Raw genomic sequence first — 19,025 nt, forward strand, 5'->3', positions numbered from 1 at the left:
TGGAAGCCATTGCCGCAGAGGTAGGGACAGCAGAGCTCGAGGCAGCCTAGTGTACTTGTCCAGTGCATCAGTTTCAGTAGTCTGCAATGTCATCCATGTATCTTAGGTTAGCGCCAGCACCAGCCGGTCTCCAACCGGTCAAGTTAGGATTAATGTTTGATGTTTGTTTCAAGGGCGGAAGGGCTGTGTTTGTATGGTGTGAGCCCAGAATGTTATCCTGGGGCAGTGTGGTCTGTGGCTGCTTGGCAGGTGTTTTGTGCTACTTTTCACAATTAAATTTCAATGGTTTGCTGGTCAACTCCTCTGCCTATGTCTGTAATTTTGATTGTTGCCATTTCTGGTTCAAAAATGAGTGACATCAAGATACTGAACTGGAATGTTCGTGGCCTCAATTGTGGCGCACGGAGAGAAGGGGTCAAAACTCTGATCCAGCAGGCTGCCCCAACCATCATTTGCCTACAGGAGACGAAGCTGGACAGTGTTGACAGATTCCTAGCACTAGAATTTCTGGGTCAGCAATGTATGCAATTTGAGTACTTACCTGCTGAGCATACAAGGGGGGGAGTCCTGGTAGCATGGAACTGGGATCTGATATGTGCCGGGGTGACCTCAAAGAAGAGATTCAGTTTGTCAGTGAACTTGACAATGAGAATGACAAATGCTTCTTTCTTGCTTACATCAGTATATGGACCGAATGAGGACAATCTGAAACTTCAGTTCTTGGATGAGCTGATTGACTGTCAGCCAGTTCATAGGATGCCATGGGTGTGCATGGGTCTATTCCGCCGAAGAACGATGGGTCTATTCCGCCGAAGAACGATGGGTCTATTCCGCCGGGCCCTAGACGCAAGCGAGTTATTTGAGCTCAGATTGCAAAATAGAAGGTATACATGGAGTCGGTCGAGTATTGCCAACCCTCGTCCATCTTGATCGCATTTTCTGCAACAGCGATTGGGATGCGATTTTCCCAGGTGTCTCACTACAGGCAATGTCCAGCTCCCTCTCAGACCACTCACCGCTCCTCCTGTGCAAATACCAACAAGTACCAAGGCCGGCAATTTTCAGATTTGAGCAATTCTGGACCAGAGCGTTGGGTTTTCAGAAAGTTGTGGCCTCAGCATGGAGCATCCCTGCCAGCGGGACGTCACCAATGATGATCTTACATAATCGTTTATCTTGCACAGCAACATCATTACGGCAATGGAGCAGGTCACTTTTTAGTGAAGCCCGAGATAATCCTTAGACTGGACATTGCGCAGGAGTCAAGAACTCTAACCCAGCAGGAACAAGAGCTACATAAGGGACCGAAATCAAGGGTGTTGGGTTGGGCCGTCGTCGAACGATCTCGCCGGAGACAATGTTCACACCTTATACAGCTAAAAGAGGGTGATGCCTGTACGAAGTTCTTTCATCAGAAAGCCACCGGTCGACGGAAAAGAAATCTAATCTGCTACCTCAAATCTGAGACTAGGAGCATTGTCTGGAATCACTCAGAGAAGGAAGATATCCTCTATAGATATTTTAGAGGAATTTTAGGAAGTAAACCAGAAAGACCAGTCTCTTTAGATTGGGAAAGACTTGACCTCAGTCAGATCAATGATCCTTCAATGGACCTGCCTTTCACTGAGGAAGAGATTGCAAACACAATTAGAGAATTGCCTGCGGAAAAGGCCCCTGGACCAGATGGCTTCACGGGGACATTCTACAAGTCTTGCTGGCCAATTATCAAACATGATCTCATGGCTGCTGTGCAGTGCTTCTACCACCTCAGAGCTGGACCGCTTGAGCACCTGAATGGGGCGCTGATTGTCCTCATTCCCAAAACTGAAATCCCAGAGCAAGCAAGCGACTTCAGGCCGATCAGCCTTATTAACTCCTTCGCAAAACTGATCACCAAAACACTGTCCATCAGGCTGTCTGTACACATTGATGACCTCATATCCAACTCCCAGAGTGCATTTATCAAGGGACGTTACATCCAGGACAATTTTATGTATGTGAGGAATCTGGCAAGGGCTTATAATCGGACTAAGACGCCAGCTCTTCTTTTCAAGCTAGACATATCCAAAGCATTTGATACAGTATCATGGGAATACATGCTTGAACTCCTTGAGCACAGAGGGTTCAGCTGTAGATGGAGAAATTGGCTAAGCCTCTTGTTTTGCACCTCCCATTCCTCGGTCTTGCTCAACGGCGTTCAAGGTGAAAAAATTAAACATGCAAGAGGCTTACGCCAAGGTGACCCATTATCGCCATATCTATTCATCTTAGCCATTGATGCCTTGCAAAGGATCTTGGATGTTGCTATAGAGGATGGAGTTCTAAGCCCTCTGAGAGGAAGGTTTGCTAAACTCAGACTATCTCTTTATGCTGATGATGCGGTGATCTTCCTCAATCCTGTACAAAGCGAGGTTTGTGCACTGTTCAAAATTCTAGAGCAGTTCGGGAAGGCTAGCGGACTGAAACTCAATATTGCCAAGTGCCTGGTTGCTCCTATCAGATGTAGCGGACTGGACCTAGACCATGTTCTTGAGCCATTCCAGGGACAGCGGGTATCCTTTCCAATCAAGTATCTAGGACTATCCTTAACACTTGGCCGTTTGAAGCTGGTGCATGTTCAAAGCACCCTTGACAAGGTGAAATCGAAGCTAGAAGGTTGGCAGGGGCGGCTTTTGAATCTTGCTGGACGACGAGAACTAGTGCGTACTGTCCTCAGTGCAGTCCCAACTTACCTGCTCACTGCTCTAAAGGTCCCCAAAAAAACTAGCTCAAGAAATAGACAAGGCTCGGCGCCGCTTTCTTTGGGCTGGTGACAACGAAATCTCGGGCGGGAAATGCAAAGTAGCCCGATCTATGGTAACTAGGCCGACCGAATTTGGAGGATTTGGTATCATCGACCTGGAAAAATTCAGTCGTGCTCTGCGGATGAGATGGTTATGGTGCTCCTGGACAGAACCGCAACGGACATGGGCAGGAACTACTATCCCAGTGGACAGCGTCGACATGGCTCTCTTTGCAGCCGCAACAACAGTAACAGTCCACAATGGCCGTCGAGCGTTGTTCTGGCACTCCTCTTAGGTCCATGGCTGCAACCTGTCATCCTTGTTCCCATTACTCTACAATCACAGTAGGCGAAAGAACAGGACGGTGCAGGAGGCGCTGCACCAGGCGACCTGGGTAAAAGACATCGCCCATGATCTAAGTAATGACCTCATCGACTCTATCACCTGGAACCTGGAAAGCAGTGGCCGATACTCAGCTAAGTCAGCCTATAACATCCAATTTGCCGGCTCCATTCCATCCAATTTCCCGAGGCTAATATGGAGAATCTAGGCTCCTCCAAAATGCAAGTCCTTTCTTTGGCTTTTGCTACAAGACCGTCTGTGGACGGCGTCACGTCTACAAGTGCGCGGTTGGGAAAACAACTATTTTTGTGGCCTATGTATCAGGAACTTGGAAACTGCAGTGCACTTGTTCATCGAGTGCCCCGTTGCTAGAAAGGTAAGGGATCTGGTGGCCACCTGGAGTAACAGCATCAACCTAAAGCCGTCTCTGTGGTCTGAGCAAGGGGAGGTGGAAGATTGGTTCCTATCGATGGTGCAAGGAGGGAACAAAATGGCACATACTCTTGCAATCCTAACCACATGGTGCATCTGGAAGCAAAGAAATGCAGCAGTCTTTAGAAACTCCATATGCTCAGAGATGCAAATCTTCAGCACAATCAAAGATGAATGCTCCATGTGGGCAAATGCGGGCGACATTGCCCTCAGGCCACTCACAGTTGTTTCTAATTTAGGGAGTAATTAACCTTGAATTCTTATCCACCTGTAGCAGTCTCCTATAGGTGGAAGCGCCGCTCGCGCATATGTTGTAAACTCTAGTTCTCCTTATTAATATAATGCCGGGTAACCGGATCTTTCAAAAAAAAAAACTACATGCATTTTCTATGTGGTTTCTGAAATCATCTCAAATGTGGTTTACTTGATGCTAACATAATCTGCACACGTGGCTTCAGAAAGATCCTCTAATTACTCCAGGTGTCACCCATTGCAAACACACATTCAGTTTAGAAATTTTATCTTTGCCAGTCTTAGCGCCCGTGCTTCTATTCATTTTGGAGGAAAGTAGTTCACTGTTTCCTCATGGTCTGTCCCTGTCCCTATTCGTCTCCCTCTCTGACTGCTTGCTTGATGCCTACCCTATGTACGTGTGTGTGGTATTCTGTGAACCATTTGGCTTAAGTTGGCTTAAGTGTAGATTTAAAAGTAATATCTCTAATTCTCTATAAAAGGCTGGTGTTTTAAAATTTTTACTAGGATCTATGGCACTAAAGTTTCAGTTTCCTGTAATTGCTAGAGTGATAGCACAATTTGGCATACAATTTGAGCTCTTTCTTTGCTAGGATCTATGGCTGCAAATGGATATTATAGCAATTTGATGAGAGAAGGGACCAATCCGTTTGAGTTTGAAGATTTCAGCGGCCCATATGCTGAGCAACAATCACAGACAGTGGAAGTCGCTACTTGTAATGAGCAACAATCACAGGAAGTGCTAGTGACTCCATCAGCCTCCTCTGCAAGACCAAATCACAAGAGATCAAAGAATTTCAATGAGAAGGAAGATGAGATTTTGGTTTCTGCCTGGCTAAATGTGAGCTTAGATCCAGTCACTGGAGCAAATCAAACACATAAATCGTATTGGACTAGAATTTATGATTACTTCCATGAAAACTTGCCCTTCCCCTCTGACCGTACGCAAAATTCTCTTATGCACCGTTGGTCTACTATACAAGATAGTGTGAATAAGTTTACAGGATGTCTCTCCAAGATTGCAGGTAGACGACAAAGTGGTGCTACAATGCAAGATAAGGTTCTAGCCAGCTATGTATAAGCATATGTTTATTCTCTCTAACACATAAATTACAATTTAGTGACTTTCCAATACATGGGTGTTGCATGTGTGCAGATTGAGGATGCAAAGGCTCTGTACAAGTCTGAAGACGGGCAAAATAGATCATTTCAGTTTATGGATTGCTGGAAACAATTGAGAGGGCAAGCAAAATGGATGGCTAAACTAGACGAACTGGCTGGGAAGTCATCTAATAAGAAGCAAAAGAAAACCTCCAATTCGAGTATGCCCACACCTTCACTCACTACTGCAGATGGACATGAAGATGCTGCTGCAGAGGACAACACATTGTCAAGACCAAAGGGACACAAGAAGGCCAAAGCAACACTATATCAAAGTGGCAAAAAAGGTTGTACAGAAGCTTTAGAGAATTTGTGGGCAAAGAAGAAAGAATTTGATACTGAGAAGGAGCTAAAGAAAGATGAAAGGTTCAAACAAGCTTTTGCACTTGAACAAGAGCGGGTTGCGAATGAGAAATTAAATCTTGAGTTGAAGAAAAAGGAGTTAGAATTGAAGGCACAGGAGGTAGAATTGAAGAACAAGAAGGAGGAAGAGAGGATTATGACAATGGACCTTAGTGAGTTGCCTGATAATCAGAAGCACTACTACATGTGTTGCCGGTCTAAGATCATGAGCCGTCATCTTAGTACCGAAAAATCTTAAATTCAGTTCCCCTTCATGTTAGAATCAAACCTTGCATTGTATTTCATACATTTGTAGGAGTCAGAACTATGTTGTTTCTATTAGCATACATGTGCAAGTGTCAGAACTATGTGATTTCTATCATCATTCATGTGTAAGTGTCAGTACTATGTGGTTTCTATCAGTATACATGTGTAAGTGTCAGAACTATGTGCAAAAAAATATGATCCAAATATGATTTAGGCTTCTGTGAATCTTAAATATTCTCAATAATATATATGAAGCAAATATGACAAGAATAGATGAAGAAAAAAAAATGACAAAGCATAATTACAAAATTATGTCCATAATAATTTTGTAATTTAAATTATTCTATAAAACTGTAAACTAAAACCATATATAGAAAAACAATTATATTTGTCTCTATAGGTCCGGATGATTTTGCCAAAGGTGCTCAACTAGATCATCTTTTAGCTGCATATGAATTTGTTGATCCTTAATATTCTTGTAGTTTTGAATAAACTCCTCAAGTTCAGGTGTAGAGTCATGAGAAACTTTCACATTTTCTCCCACCACATCATAATTGAAATCATCTTCTTCATCTGGCTCATCCTAAATTATCATGTTGTGCATAATGACACAAGCCCTCATGATTAGGCTAAGCTTATCATCATCCCAAAAACGAGCTGGCCCTCGAACGATAGCAAAACGAGCTTGTAGAACTCCAAAAGCTCGTTCAACGTCCTTTCTACAAGCTTCTTGGGCTAGGGCAAAATATTTTTTCTTATTACCTTGGGGCTCAAGTATGGTCTTTACGAACGTGGCCCATGAAGGGTATATGCTATCTGCAAGATAATAACCCATTGTATAATCATGGCCATTAATGGTATAGTGGACCTCTGGAGCTTGACCTTCTGCTAGCCTTACAAATAGAGGTGATCGTTGCAAAACATTGATGTCATTGTGCGAACCAGACATCCCAAAGAAAGCATACCAAATCCACAGATCTTTTGAAGCAACAGCTTCTAATATAATTGTAGGCTCATGCACATGCCCTTTGTACATACCTTGCCATTCATAAGGACAAATTTTCCACCTCCAGTGCATACAATCTATGGACCCAAGCATACCAGGAAAACCTCTTCTTTCTCCAATTGCAAGTAATCTAGCGGTATCATCTTCATTAGGCGATCTCAAGTACTCGTCTCCAAAAACTTCGACAACAGCGGCAACAGACCTTCTGAGACTTTCAATTGCAGTACTCTCACCAATACGGACATAATCATCCATAGCATCAGCTGCTACTCCATAAGCTAACATCCGAAATGCTGCTGTAATCTTCTGCAAGCTAGATAGACCAAGTGTACCGGCAGCATTCCTTTTTTGCACAAAATATTCATCCCGTTGTTCTACAGCTTGCAGTATGCGTAGAAACAACGTACGACCCATTCGAAACCTGTAGTATAAAATAGTTAGACACATATATATATATAAATATATTTTTTTTAAAAAAAATGTGTTGCATCGCATACCTTCGTCTAAAATAATTTGGCGCATAGGTAGGATTATCGGCGAAATAATCCTGGTATAGCCTTTCATGTCCTGCCTGTCTATCACGCTGAAGCATTCAATGCCCATGAACAGAACCACCATGTTTTGGCTCTTCATCAGACTCGTCCTCAATTACCACATTTACGGCATCAAAAAAGAAATCATCATCATCACCTGACGACGATGAATCATCTAACACTTGGTTCATGAGAAAACTATGTTGATTCATGGCAGATCTTTTTACCTATCTCGAAATAGAATCAAACAATATTACAAAAGATCTTTGTGGTGTGGTAACAAGTCGACAAGAGGAGGAGCACTAGCAGAGAACAAGGTCACGGGTGATGGCGATGGAGAAGCCTGATGGCTGCACTAGCACAGCCTGGTCTCATAGACTTGTACTTGTATTGGACTTGGAGTCACGGACTACGGTACTAGCAGGATGGAATGAGCGGCTGCAAATTGTCAAAGTCCTAGAGCTACGGACAGAATGATGGCTGGCCGGATGAACAGGTCACACGGACGGATCCAACTAATTCTGTTTGTATGCTTATCCTCATCCAACTAACTGATGATGTGGCAATTCAAAATATTTTGGGTGCAAAATATTAGGGAGCTGCTGTGGAGGAAGCTAGTTTTTGGGAAACAATTATTTGAGAGAGCCCCCAATACAGAGTTTTTGGAGTTATATTTTTGGGGAACTCTTGGAGTTGCTCTTAAGTCCTTAACGCCTCTCCTGCTTAATTTTCAACAATACAGGCCCAGCCCAACTCGGCTCACCTGGGCCTGCCCATCAAGTCGGAGAACCCAACGAACGGGTCCAGCCGAGCCGATCCAGTCCGGCCGGCGCGTGGGGCCCCTCGACACGCGTCAGCACGCGTGGATACCACGCAAAATCACGGTCCGTTCGCCTCACCCATGTCACTGCGCGGTGGGGCCCTGCCGGCGGGTGTGGATTCGGTTCCTTCGTCACGTTACTTTTCTTCCTTTCCTTTTCCTCCCTCCCACGCGCTCGCGACGCGCATGTCGCAGGCGGCAACCGCCCCTGCCCCCGGGGCCCGCATGGCAGCGTGCGCGGCGCCTGCAGGTCAAAGCCTATCCACCCGCGACTCCCTCCTCCCCGGACCCACATGTCAGCCTGACTCGCCGCCACGCGTTTGCCTTGCCCCCACCCGAATCCTTCCCTGCCTTCTCTCTCGCCGCGTCGCGTTGCCGGCTCCGTCTCCTCCTCGGGTATATAGCCGCCAGCAGGGGGGAAGGGGATCGGCCAAACCAGCAGCCGTCGTCGTCGCTCTGCCCACAGGAACATCGCCGCCGGAGGATCGGCTACTTCTGCTGTTTCTGGGCGCGCCGGAGCTCGCGTCGTCGTTCGGTATGCCCCCAACTCTTCTCCCACCTTGTTGTCTCTCTAGTCTCTATATATATAATACCTGCGCGTAATTCGGTTAGATTTTTTTTGGTTCGGTTGCATAAGTTTAGGGATACATGTGGTGTGTGTAGATCGATGAATTTTGCTTGTTATCATCATCATCATCATCGTGCTTGAGTTCTGTGGATCAGTGGATAGTGTGTGATCTGCTGATCTGAAGTGCGTGGCGCTGTACTTGTAATAAGGATCCTCCAGATTGACCCTGCCCTGTTTGATCGAGCTGGAGGTGGAGGGGAATTTATTGTGCATAGGGGATTCATTTTATGGATCTAGCAGTGATTAGGGTGGAAGAGTTACTAATAAAATGAAATGTTCTAGGGCTGGAATTTGGGCAACTAGTAGATCCTACTTTTGGTGGCGAAGAAGGCAACGCTTAGGGTCTGTTCTGCGTACTTATTCAGTAGCATGCTGAAGTGATGTGCAGTAGGAAATTGGAATGATAATCGTTTGGCTTGCGTTAACTATTATGTCTTAGACGCATCGTTTTTTTTCCTTTAGCAAGTAAATATATACACAGCAGTCTTTTTTTTTTTTTGTAGCTGCTCTGTTTTAGTACTCTTCTGATACCCCAGTGGAACATCTTAGCTTGGATCACAAGTTGTGTAAGGAGAGGGGAGTAGAACTGTAAAAGCAGAATTTAGAACGAAGCAGCTTTTTTTCTCTCTATGTGTTTCTGTTCATTATATGCAGTGTATGGATCTCAAATGTTCTTATGGAGGGGAAAGGCCAGAACTTCATTAATAAAACTGACTTCATCTAGAAAAAATGTTCTTACAGTATTACTACATTCGTCCTGTTCCGATATACACCGTTCAATTTTATCAGTACACTGCTACATCCAAACCGAAGCTAGTCTACTTCTCTCCCTGCATCACCTGTTCCATTGCTCATTGCTGTGCATTCTGTTGCTGATATTTTGAATTTACTCACTGCATTCTTCCATCTTGTTTCAGTCTGCATTCATCTTGTTTCATAATACACTTCAGCTGGCTCACAATTTGATATATACTCTGCATGTTCTTTCGTCAGGTAACTTGGGGAGACCATGGGAGGAGGGAAGGACAAGCATGATGAGAGCGACAAGGGGCTCTTCTCAAACATGATGCACGGCGTTGCCGGTGGCCATGGGTACCCTCACCAGGGATACCCTCCGCAGGGCTACCCACCACCACAAGGAGCATACCCACCTCCCCCAGGGGCGTATCCTCCTCCTCCACCAGGGGCATACCCACCTCCACCTGGGGCATACCCACCACAACATGGGTACCCTCAGCCAGGTGGCTACCCACCGCAAGGTGGATATCCTCCTGCAGGCTACCCAGGCTCATCTCACCAGGGTATGATACTACAGTTAATATACTACAGAGGAGTTTAGAGATTGTTTTGGTTTGCTCTGTTGTATTGCTTTTTATTGTTCAGATTCAGAACTCGTACACCTTAACTAACATTTGTATCCTGATCATGTTGGAAATTGGTAGTAGTTCTATTTTGTTGATTCAGTCAAATGACAATAGATAGCTAAGCATTCCTTTCACAAAAGAAGTGGTCATGAGAATAGCTAATTCGTCCAACTCTAGCAAATACTCATTTTCTATTTACAAATTATTGAAACACTTTATATACTACACTCAGGTGTTGAGATTGTTTTGGATTGCTTTGTTGTATTGTTATATACATTTTATTTTTCAGATTTAAAACTGTACTACCTCATACAGCTGCACTAACATTTATATATACATTTTATTGTTGTAATGTTGGAAATTGGTATTTCTGTTCTGCTGATCCAGTCAAACGTTGAATCTCAGTTCATGCTAATGTCTCTTGTGATTTCAGGTTATGGGAGCAGCCATGGCGGGAGCCACATGGGGATGGGGACAGTTCTAGCTGGAGGTGCTGCCGCCGCCGCAGCTGCTTATGGAGCACACAAGCTTTCTCATGGCCATAGCGGACACGGTGGACATGGTGTCTTTGGAGGAGGCTATGGTCATGGTGGCTACGGCCACGGCTACGGCGGCCACGGCAAGTTCAAGCATGGTCACGGCGGCCACGGCAAGTTCAAGCACGGTCACGGCAAGTTCAAGCATGGCAAGCACGGGCACGGCATGTTCGGCGGCAAGTTCAAGAAGTGGAAGTGATGCGCTCTCCATGGTTGATCATAACTGAACTTGTATGCAAGCTTCCAGCACATCTGTTGCCTGGAACGCCTTTGCATTGTATCTAGTAGGGTGATCACTTACTCATCCTTGGTCTATATTGCCGTGAGCTTGTGGCGAGTGACATGACTGCTAATAAGTGACATAATAACCATTTACTGTCTTGCTGATACGCTGTGTTGATGCTGTGGATGAAGCGCTCTGAAGATTATTCATGTGCATTGATTCGGTCGTGCCCTGCGTTTACGGTGCTCATGCAGGCACTGAATGTTTCGACTGTATTATCTGACCAATCATTGAAGTTATTATTTTCTGACCAGTAGATTCCGGTACCTTGTTGCTGGTGTCCAAAAAGATGTGATGTCTGAATATTATGCTCTGATAGGGTCAACTGTTTCTTTGCTTGCCTGAAAGGCTGAAATAGTAGGTTGAGTTTTTGTCCCCAAATCTGACAATTCCGAAATCTTGCAGTGGGTAGAGAACTACTTCAGTAGTACTTTTCATTGAAGAAATATTTTTTTTTCTTGCAATAAATCAGTATTAGCATAAGTCAAGATAAATTTCAGCAAAATGAACAGGGACTGAAAGTAGCCATTTTCGACTTGGCACACGAATGGGTAGGCAGTTAGGCACAGCTACCAGGAATGTAGCCTTGGTCTGGTGGGTGTTGCGCGCAAGGTTGTAAAAGAATCTTGATCTGGTCGGATGCCATGCGATCTTACCAAGTCAAAACAATATTGATCCCATAATGTATTTATTCTAATCTAAACTTTTTATAATTTACAAAGCTCGTGCGTGTTAGTTGACGCAGAAACGTGCGACACATTTGTGTTGTTGCACCAAGTCAAAGCCATTATTCTTGCTCAGAGTCTGCATTTCTTCAGGATTCCACGCCCACGTATCGTCTGACTGCCAACAAGGTGAGCTGGATCATGAATCCGACGACGGCCGGAGATAGCTGCAGAAAGGCCGGCGGCTGGCCGGCGCGATGGCCGTAACCGTAACGGCGGTGGCGGTCACCGATGCGGCAATGCCTTTTTTTTTCCCCATTTATTTACAGAGATGGGCCGGATGGCGGCATGGACTTCAGCATGGCCCAAAGCGTCTCTCTCTTTGTTGCTTCTTTAACTGGTGCCATCTAGAACAGGGCACAAGTTCCTGCCGGGCCTAATAATGAAACGTAGGTCCGGCCCAATTCAAGTCTAGTGATATAGAAATTGCTTTTACAGGTTAGGACATCTAACAAGAAATTAACACAGTTTCATAAAAAAACAACGAATTTACACTAGATATAGAAATTGTACGAAACATAATTATGAAAAAATGTACGTTTCAAAATAAGTTGTGATGTGATCCGCAAAAAAAAAAACTTGTGATGTTCGATATCACTTCTCTAATTTCAAAATTAAAACTCGACTTGTGTATGGAGACAGAAACTTTCGCTAATGGGCAAACGGTATTGTGGACCAACTCTAAGAGGTTATTTGGACATTGGCCAAATTAGAGGGATTAATTTAGCCTTTTTCTTTTTGAGTAATGTACCGAAGGTTTTCACACGCAGCATTGCTTCGCCAGGCTTTCGTCCATTGTGAAAAATTCCCCACTACTACCTCTCATAGGAGTCTAGGCTATGTCTCAGTCCCATGTGGCTAATCATTCTCTCGAATCAACTATTAACCATCGTCTTGGTAAAGCTATTGCCTCACCAACTAGCTAATCAGACATAAGCCCCTCCTTGGATGGATTTCTCCTTATGCTCAGTGTGAAAATACACACACATATCGATCCAATCGCGCAAAAATATACACACACGTATCGATATGCCAATCTAAAATTGGAAGGGCGTGAAAGAAATACGGAGTAGGACATAATTCCTAGTGCAAATATACAAGAGAAAAAATATATAAAAAGTGGTCGGAGTGATTTAGTAATGGTTCGAGATTCTTGATGTAAAATTGTTTTCTATATTTTAGGAGTGAGATTTTAAGAATTATTGGAGAAACCCAACAAATATGCTCCTAAATTTTTTAGCTACTTGTAAAACTTATTCACTTACAATTAATTTTTTGGAAACTATTGGATATGCTCTTAGATGGTTAGGTGAGTGGTTATACATGCTATAAACATGGGTCTCTAAATAAATATATCAAGACCGAATTTTTTAGAGGCTTTTGGTGTAGCTTTTAGATGGTTAGCTACCCCTGGCCAGGACGTCATCATTGTTTTCCTGCGCAACATTCTCCCCATGTGTACTCCATATCGTATATTTTGGCATGAACCCCTGGTAATCAAGTGCATTCGTACATACTCAATTATCTCCCATTTCCTTTGATTAATCCAATCTTTGCATGGGTAGAGAAGACGGAGTTTCCATCCTTAACATCGGCTTTGGCATCGGCGATAAAGTTGCTGACGCCAAGTATGTACCGCTTGTCCATTCGGGACAGATGCATCCACTCTCGCTCCATCTCTACACACAAAAAAAAAAATTGAGACTTCATGCCACATAGTGATGCAGAGAGTAATTACAAAGGAATTATATATATATTCTACACTTATTTAATTTAGTCAACCCATTTTAGGAAAAAATAATCTGCACTAAATATTAGAAAATTGAAATTGGTAGCCCCTGCCATATAAATTAAAAATCATATCCTCATAAAAAATAATTGTTACACAATAATGAAGAACAATCATTCTACTCCGTGCCACATAGAAATAGAGATACTAATTTAAAAAATACTAAAATTGGAGACATGCTCATGAACAACAATGTAGCTCCAAACAATGTGTTGGTATCTGACACATGGATTAGCTTGCTCATCAGAATCTACTCTACTCCTAACCAGAACTAATTATAGCATTACATACTAACAGTCATCTTGATGACCATGTAATTAGCTAGGAATTTAAATGGGTTCATAGAAACCAACCTTTGGATGACGGATTCTCCACAATTTGCTTGGATGTCTTGCACAAAGTCCAATTGGAAAGTGCTCTCTAGAATGGAGAAAGAACTAGAATAAGAATCAAGCAATGTAGCCAAGCTAATTATGCAACAAAATCAAAGGAGTGGATGCTTGTTACTAATCTTAAAACAAAAAGATCAAGCCATTTTTCAAAATCCAAGAGCTAGCTTCATGGTGAAGAGCAGCCGCAACAGTGGAGAGAGGGGGCCAAACGCGTGTCTCTGTGCTCGGGATGGAAGAGAGGAGGGAGGAGAGGACAACGGCAACTTTTTTACTGCCATTTTATCACCGTTGGTTCTTGGCTAGAACCGACAATGATTGCACCAAATTACTATTGATTCTTAGCTAAAACCGGTAGTAATATGTGACCGTCCAATTGCTACCGGTTCTAGCCACAAGATCTACAGTGATATGGACCTTCCCCCCGTTTTTGTCACACCCCTAATTATTTTCTGATTTTAAAGCTCAGAACCGATAGTGAAGGGTCATCACTGTCGATTGATCGAAAGGTACAAATGAACATGGGTCAAGCCTAAAAAATTTGACACCATATGTCTCATTATTGTGGGTTATCTGCCCTCGTGATAGTGTGTGTAGTCGTGTCTAGAAAAAATAAGATCTTTATATATACAATTAATACTAATATATGTAAGTCTACACTATTCTAGGTCAAGGTCAAGCATAATAAGAAAACAACCACGGCGTTGCTGTCCCAGTTGCTGTGAGATTCGTTCTCGCATTCTTCTCCAGCGGCGGAGGATAAAAAGGAGATTTTATTTCACTGTGCTGAGATTTGTGTTCTTTAATTAGGGGCTATATTTTAGTTGTCCGATCGAGCTTATCTTTTCTGGCATCTAATGCCATTACCATAGTATGAGCACCAAATTAAATAAAAAAATGCAATAATTATAACTCCACCAGTGATAATCACAACCAACGGAACAGGCAAATTAAACTACCTCGGGTATTGATGCGGCCGATAAAAGTTGTTTCTCTGCTTGTGCATTGACTCTGACACTGAGTTTGATACCGCTGGATATGGTGTAGTATTGGATTGCTGACTAAGCTAAAATCGGCTTACTCTCTCCATATTCTTCAATTCCCCTCGTGCGAGCATTTCTTACCATCCACTACAAAGCTGGAGTGTATTGTTTAATGACAATAGGGAGAATCAAGCAAAGGACTTGGACTGGTCTAGTCTCGACATTCTGTGTCATAAAAATACAGCTGAGATCTTTTTTATGCATCAACGGTGCAGTGGTCACAGATAAGTCTGGACGAAAAACTCGAAGCTCGTTAGCTCACTCGGCTCACGGCTGGCTTGGCTCAGCTCGGCTCGGCTCGTTAGGATAACGAGCCGAGCCGAGCCGAGCGAAGATTTTAGCTCGTTAGCTATAACGAGCCAACTCGAGCCAACTCGCGAGCCGCTCGCGAGCCTAACGAGCTACAGTATTAGAGAAAAAATCATCAGAACTTATACTAGTTTTGTATTACTTCATGTCTTACACTTTATAAATACTTACAAATGAACATGAGTAATATGTTAGCTCATATAAATATTTTGTTGGACTTAAGATAATTGGATATATTATTATTTATTATTACTATTTTTAAGCTTTAGATAAATACAAATATTATATTTTATATACTTTTTATACCTGACTCGCGAGCTTAACGAGCCAGTTCGAGCTTTTAACAAGCCGAGTCGAGTTGGATTTCTAGCTCGTTAAGATAACGAGCCGAGCCGAGCTAGCTCGTTATCCTAATGTGCCAAAACGAGCCGAGCCGAGCCGAGCTGACTCGTTATCCAGCCTTAGTCACAGACAGTTGGAAATGGAGACATGGCAAAATTATGGTTACTGGCTTGGTTAGAAAATCAGCAAGAAATATTGCACCAAATCTATCTACTAAAGCTAATAAGAAAGAACATAACAGTTTAAGAAGCTCTCAATAGCAACAGATGGGTTAGACACGTGCTCTGCCTATAGCGTCGGACAATGAGATTAAAGAATATATAGAATTATGGAAAAGATATTGAACATCCCTTGGAATATTGAAAACGAAGATGAGATTCTTTGGAGTTGGACTTCAGATGGTGATTACACAACCAAGAGTGATTACACAACCAAGAGTGCTTACAAGATTCAATTGATGGGTGACTTATAATAAACTGAAGATCAACCTTATTTTGCCAAAGCTTAACCAAAATGTGTGTTCTTTGCTTGGACTTTGATGCATGGCAAAATTCTCATGGTGGATAATCTACAAAAGAAAGGTGAGGATGACCTAATTTGTAAGTTATGCAACAATGAACAAGAAAACCCAAGGCATCTATATATGCAAAGATTTGCTCCTACACAAAAAGAGTTTGGACAATCCTCAGCGGGTAGTGGAACTCATCATCATAGATTAGTGCGAACTTACAGGATCCAGTCTACATATGTTGGAGAAGACGGAGGAGAAAAATTAAAAAAGCCAAAAGAAAAAAGTTCGACAGTCTAATTTATTTCTTGTTGAACATATGGAAGGAAAAAATCGGAGAACGTTTCAGCAGGAAGATCGGCTATTGGAAGAGGACATTCACTGCCAGACCAAGTCAAGAATAGTCACAAAACCGTGAGGAATATATTTTCTTACGGGCAGTCGTCAGGAATACGCCGTCGGGAACAACGCGATAGGGAAAACAATGAGTTCCTAACGGCTGACCGACATGAAATAATTCCTAACAGCAGTTTCTGACGGCTTCTGACTCCCTAGCGATTCCAATGTACCGATAGCCTGATCGATAGGAATTCTCATCAGGACTTGTAAACCGACATGAATGTCGCAGCGGCCGTCAGGAGAAAACCCGGTAACAGTGCAACTGCTAGGATTCAGGTCCGAATGCGATGCTCTTGGGGCACTCTTGGGGCGGTGGAGTCCGTGTCGACGTGCGGGGCTTGGACGGAGGTGAATGCCACAGCAGCGGCAAGGCACGAGCGGAGCTTGGGCGGATCTTCAACCTGGCCGGCCATAGGGTGCTGCTGCGGGTGCTGCGACGCGGGCGGCGGAGGCGGCTGCGGAGGTCGCGACACGTGTGGAGGAGGGGGACCACAGAGCCCGTGGCGTGTGCGGAGTCTGCAGCGCGTGCGGAGGAGGCCGCTGCAGAGGCCGCGACATGTGCGGAGGAGGGGGTCGCAGCGCATGCGCTCGGAGGCGGCCGTGCGCGGGGGATGCCGTGCGCTCGGAGGCGGGGGGGGGGGGGGGAGGGGTGCCGTGTGGCCAGGCGTACTTGTGAGGGGAAGCGGCGGCCGCACATGGGGAGTGGGAGGCGGCGGATTGGGAGATTTTGTTAGGGTTTAGGTTTCATTTTTATATGTGTCTCAATTTGGTAGTGAGCCCTCGAAAATGAGCGCGAGATATCTCCACACCAGCTCATTTTCTCCCGCGTCTGTTCCAATTTGCAGCGTTGACACAATTCGTATCGCTACGGAAGCCGACGGGAATTAAGTTCCCGTCGGTTTAGAGAGCCCGACAGAAATCCGCATCAGTTCTTGACGGTCATATTATTTTTCTAATGGTTCTTTGAAGCCGACACAAAATATTTGCATGATTCCCGTCGATTTTCGAAGGGCGACAAGAATGATGTCGGATTCCCATCGGTTTTTACAAAACCGTCGGGATTTAATGTGGCCGAGGAATCAGCAACATCGTATAGCGTTTGACAAAGACAGTGACGGATAGAGAAGCTTTGGTTTTAGTCTTAAGGTTTTTTCTTTGTTTTTACCGGTCCACTATTGTTGAGGTGTTGTTCCAGAGCTCTTTTTTCACGCGAAGTCCAGACTTGCGGATTTGTGCAAGGTTTATTGCGAATTGCCTACACTAGGGGAAGGCAGTAGGTTGCTTGAGGCCTTGATAGTGGAATGTTGCAGAAAGTTTGGGTTAATTATGAACTTTGGTCTCGTTCCTTTGTATGTCTTAGCTTTGTCTCACCGTAATGGTGAAGCGTGGTCTAAGGGCAATGAATCTGTTCTAAATCTCTACACTCATTCATATGTGAATGTAGGAGGCCGGTATGTGTAATTCATTTATCTAAAAATATCTGCTTCTGTTCCTCTTTGTGAACAAGCTGATAGCTAGGTAGGTTTTTTTTTTGACAAGTTTTTTTTTTGACAAGTAATAGCTAGGTAGTTGGCACCGAGCAGCCGGTCGGGAGTTCGACTCCCCACCTCGCATGCCCATGTATTGCACGTTGTAAAAAAAAAAATCTATTCATCTATCTCACGCCAAAGCACAGGTTTAAGAACCGGCAATTATACCACTGTATGGGTAGAACCGGGTCAAATCTCTCACATGGACAATGATACCACCATGGGTAGGCTTTCTAAGCACAGGTTTAAGAACCGATTCAAGTCTTATGGGTAGACTTCCTTCTATTTAAGTAGTATATGTCTGGGAGCGCTCGTATATATGCCCCGCGGGGCGAGTTTTTTTTTTTTCTTTTTTTTAGTTTTTTAGATAAAGGATATATAAATATCCGGCCTCTACATCCGAGGATGTACACAGCCAATTATTACAACGTTTGGGATAAAAGAAAGAGAAAGAGCAAGCCATGGTCATTGACCAGGAAATTAAAGCAAACAGTAAACATGTTTCCATCCTTTATTAGAAATCTCCAAAGCAATTGTCTCCAATCTCTTGCTTGTCGATGTGAGGATGTCCTTGGCTTGCTCATCACGCTCTTGCTTGTCGATGTGAGGATGTCCTTGGCTTGCTCATCACGCTGCAGTGGGGCCCAGAAGCGGAGCCAATACGCTCCTCTGAAAATAACCTGCATAATGGAGTTAGTTTTGAGTTTGTTAAATATAACATCATTCCGGCATCGCCAGATGGCCCAACACATGGCAGCCACCCCAACCAAGATCACACCTCTAAGCCTCTTATACTGATTATGAAGCCAAGTGCCAAACATATGGCTGATAGATCTTGGTTGAGTTAAATTTGTAGCAAAGGAGATAATTCTCCAAATTATTTTGGTAAAGGGGCAATCTATGAATAATTGTTGGATAGTCTCATTCATATTACAACAGATACATTTCTGGCTCTCTTTCCAATTCTTCTTAGCGAGGTTGTCTTTGGTTAGGACAACACCCTTTTGTAGGAACCAAAGAAAGATTTTAATCTTGAGGGGAATTTTTATTTTCCAGAGAGTTCTATGACGAAAAGGTGGTTGTGTATCAATGAGATGGAGATACAGCGAACGGACAGAAAATAATCCAGATGAACCACCCACCAATTGAGCATTAGAAATCTGTGCTACTAAATTTAGCCATTGTAAAAGTTTATTGTCCACCAGAGCCCTATGAAAAGAGATGTTTAGGGGACTAGAAGCCA

At 43.7% G+C, this 19,025-nt stretch overlaps 1 protein-coding gene and 1 pseudogene across 1 annotated transcript; one reads left to right on the forward strand and one right to left on the reverse strand.

Moving 5' to 3' along the window:
• Window positions 5,974-6,870, reverse strand: LOC110430241 (annotated as a pseudogene).
• On the forward strand, window positions 8,124-10,873 carry LOC8071238 (glycine-rich protein A3). Its single transcript, XM_002439144.2, has 3 exons — window positions 8,124-8,473; window positions 9,560-9,867; window positions 10,364-10,873. The coding sequence occupies exons 2-3, from the start codon at window positions 9,576-9,578 to the stop codon at window positions 10,663-10,665; spliced, it is 594 nt and encodes a 197-aa protein (XP_002439189.1). The 5' UTR covers window positions 8,124-8,473; window positions 9,560-9,575; the 3' UTR covers window positions 10,666-10,873.

The sequence above is a fragment of the Sorghum bicolor genome, chromosome 9 (assembly GCF_000003195.3).
Source record: "Sorghum bicolor cultivar BTx623 chromosome 9, Sorghum_bicolor_NCBIv3, whole genome shotgun sequence".
NCBI lineage: Eukaryota > Viridiplantae > Streptophyta > Magnoliopsida > Poales > Poaceae > Sorghum > Sorghum bicolor.

Excerpts from the sequence above, each read along its gene's own strand:
- LOC8071238 (XM_002439144.2), top strand. The coding sequence starts at position 9,576 with ATGGGAGGAGGGAAGGACAAGCATGATGAGAGCGACAAGGGGCTCTTC. Across the intron at positions 9,868-10,363 it reads CCCAGGCTCATCTCACCAGG|GTTATGGGAGCAGCCATGGC; the intron begins GTATGATACTAC and ends TTGTGATTTCAG.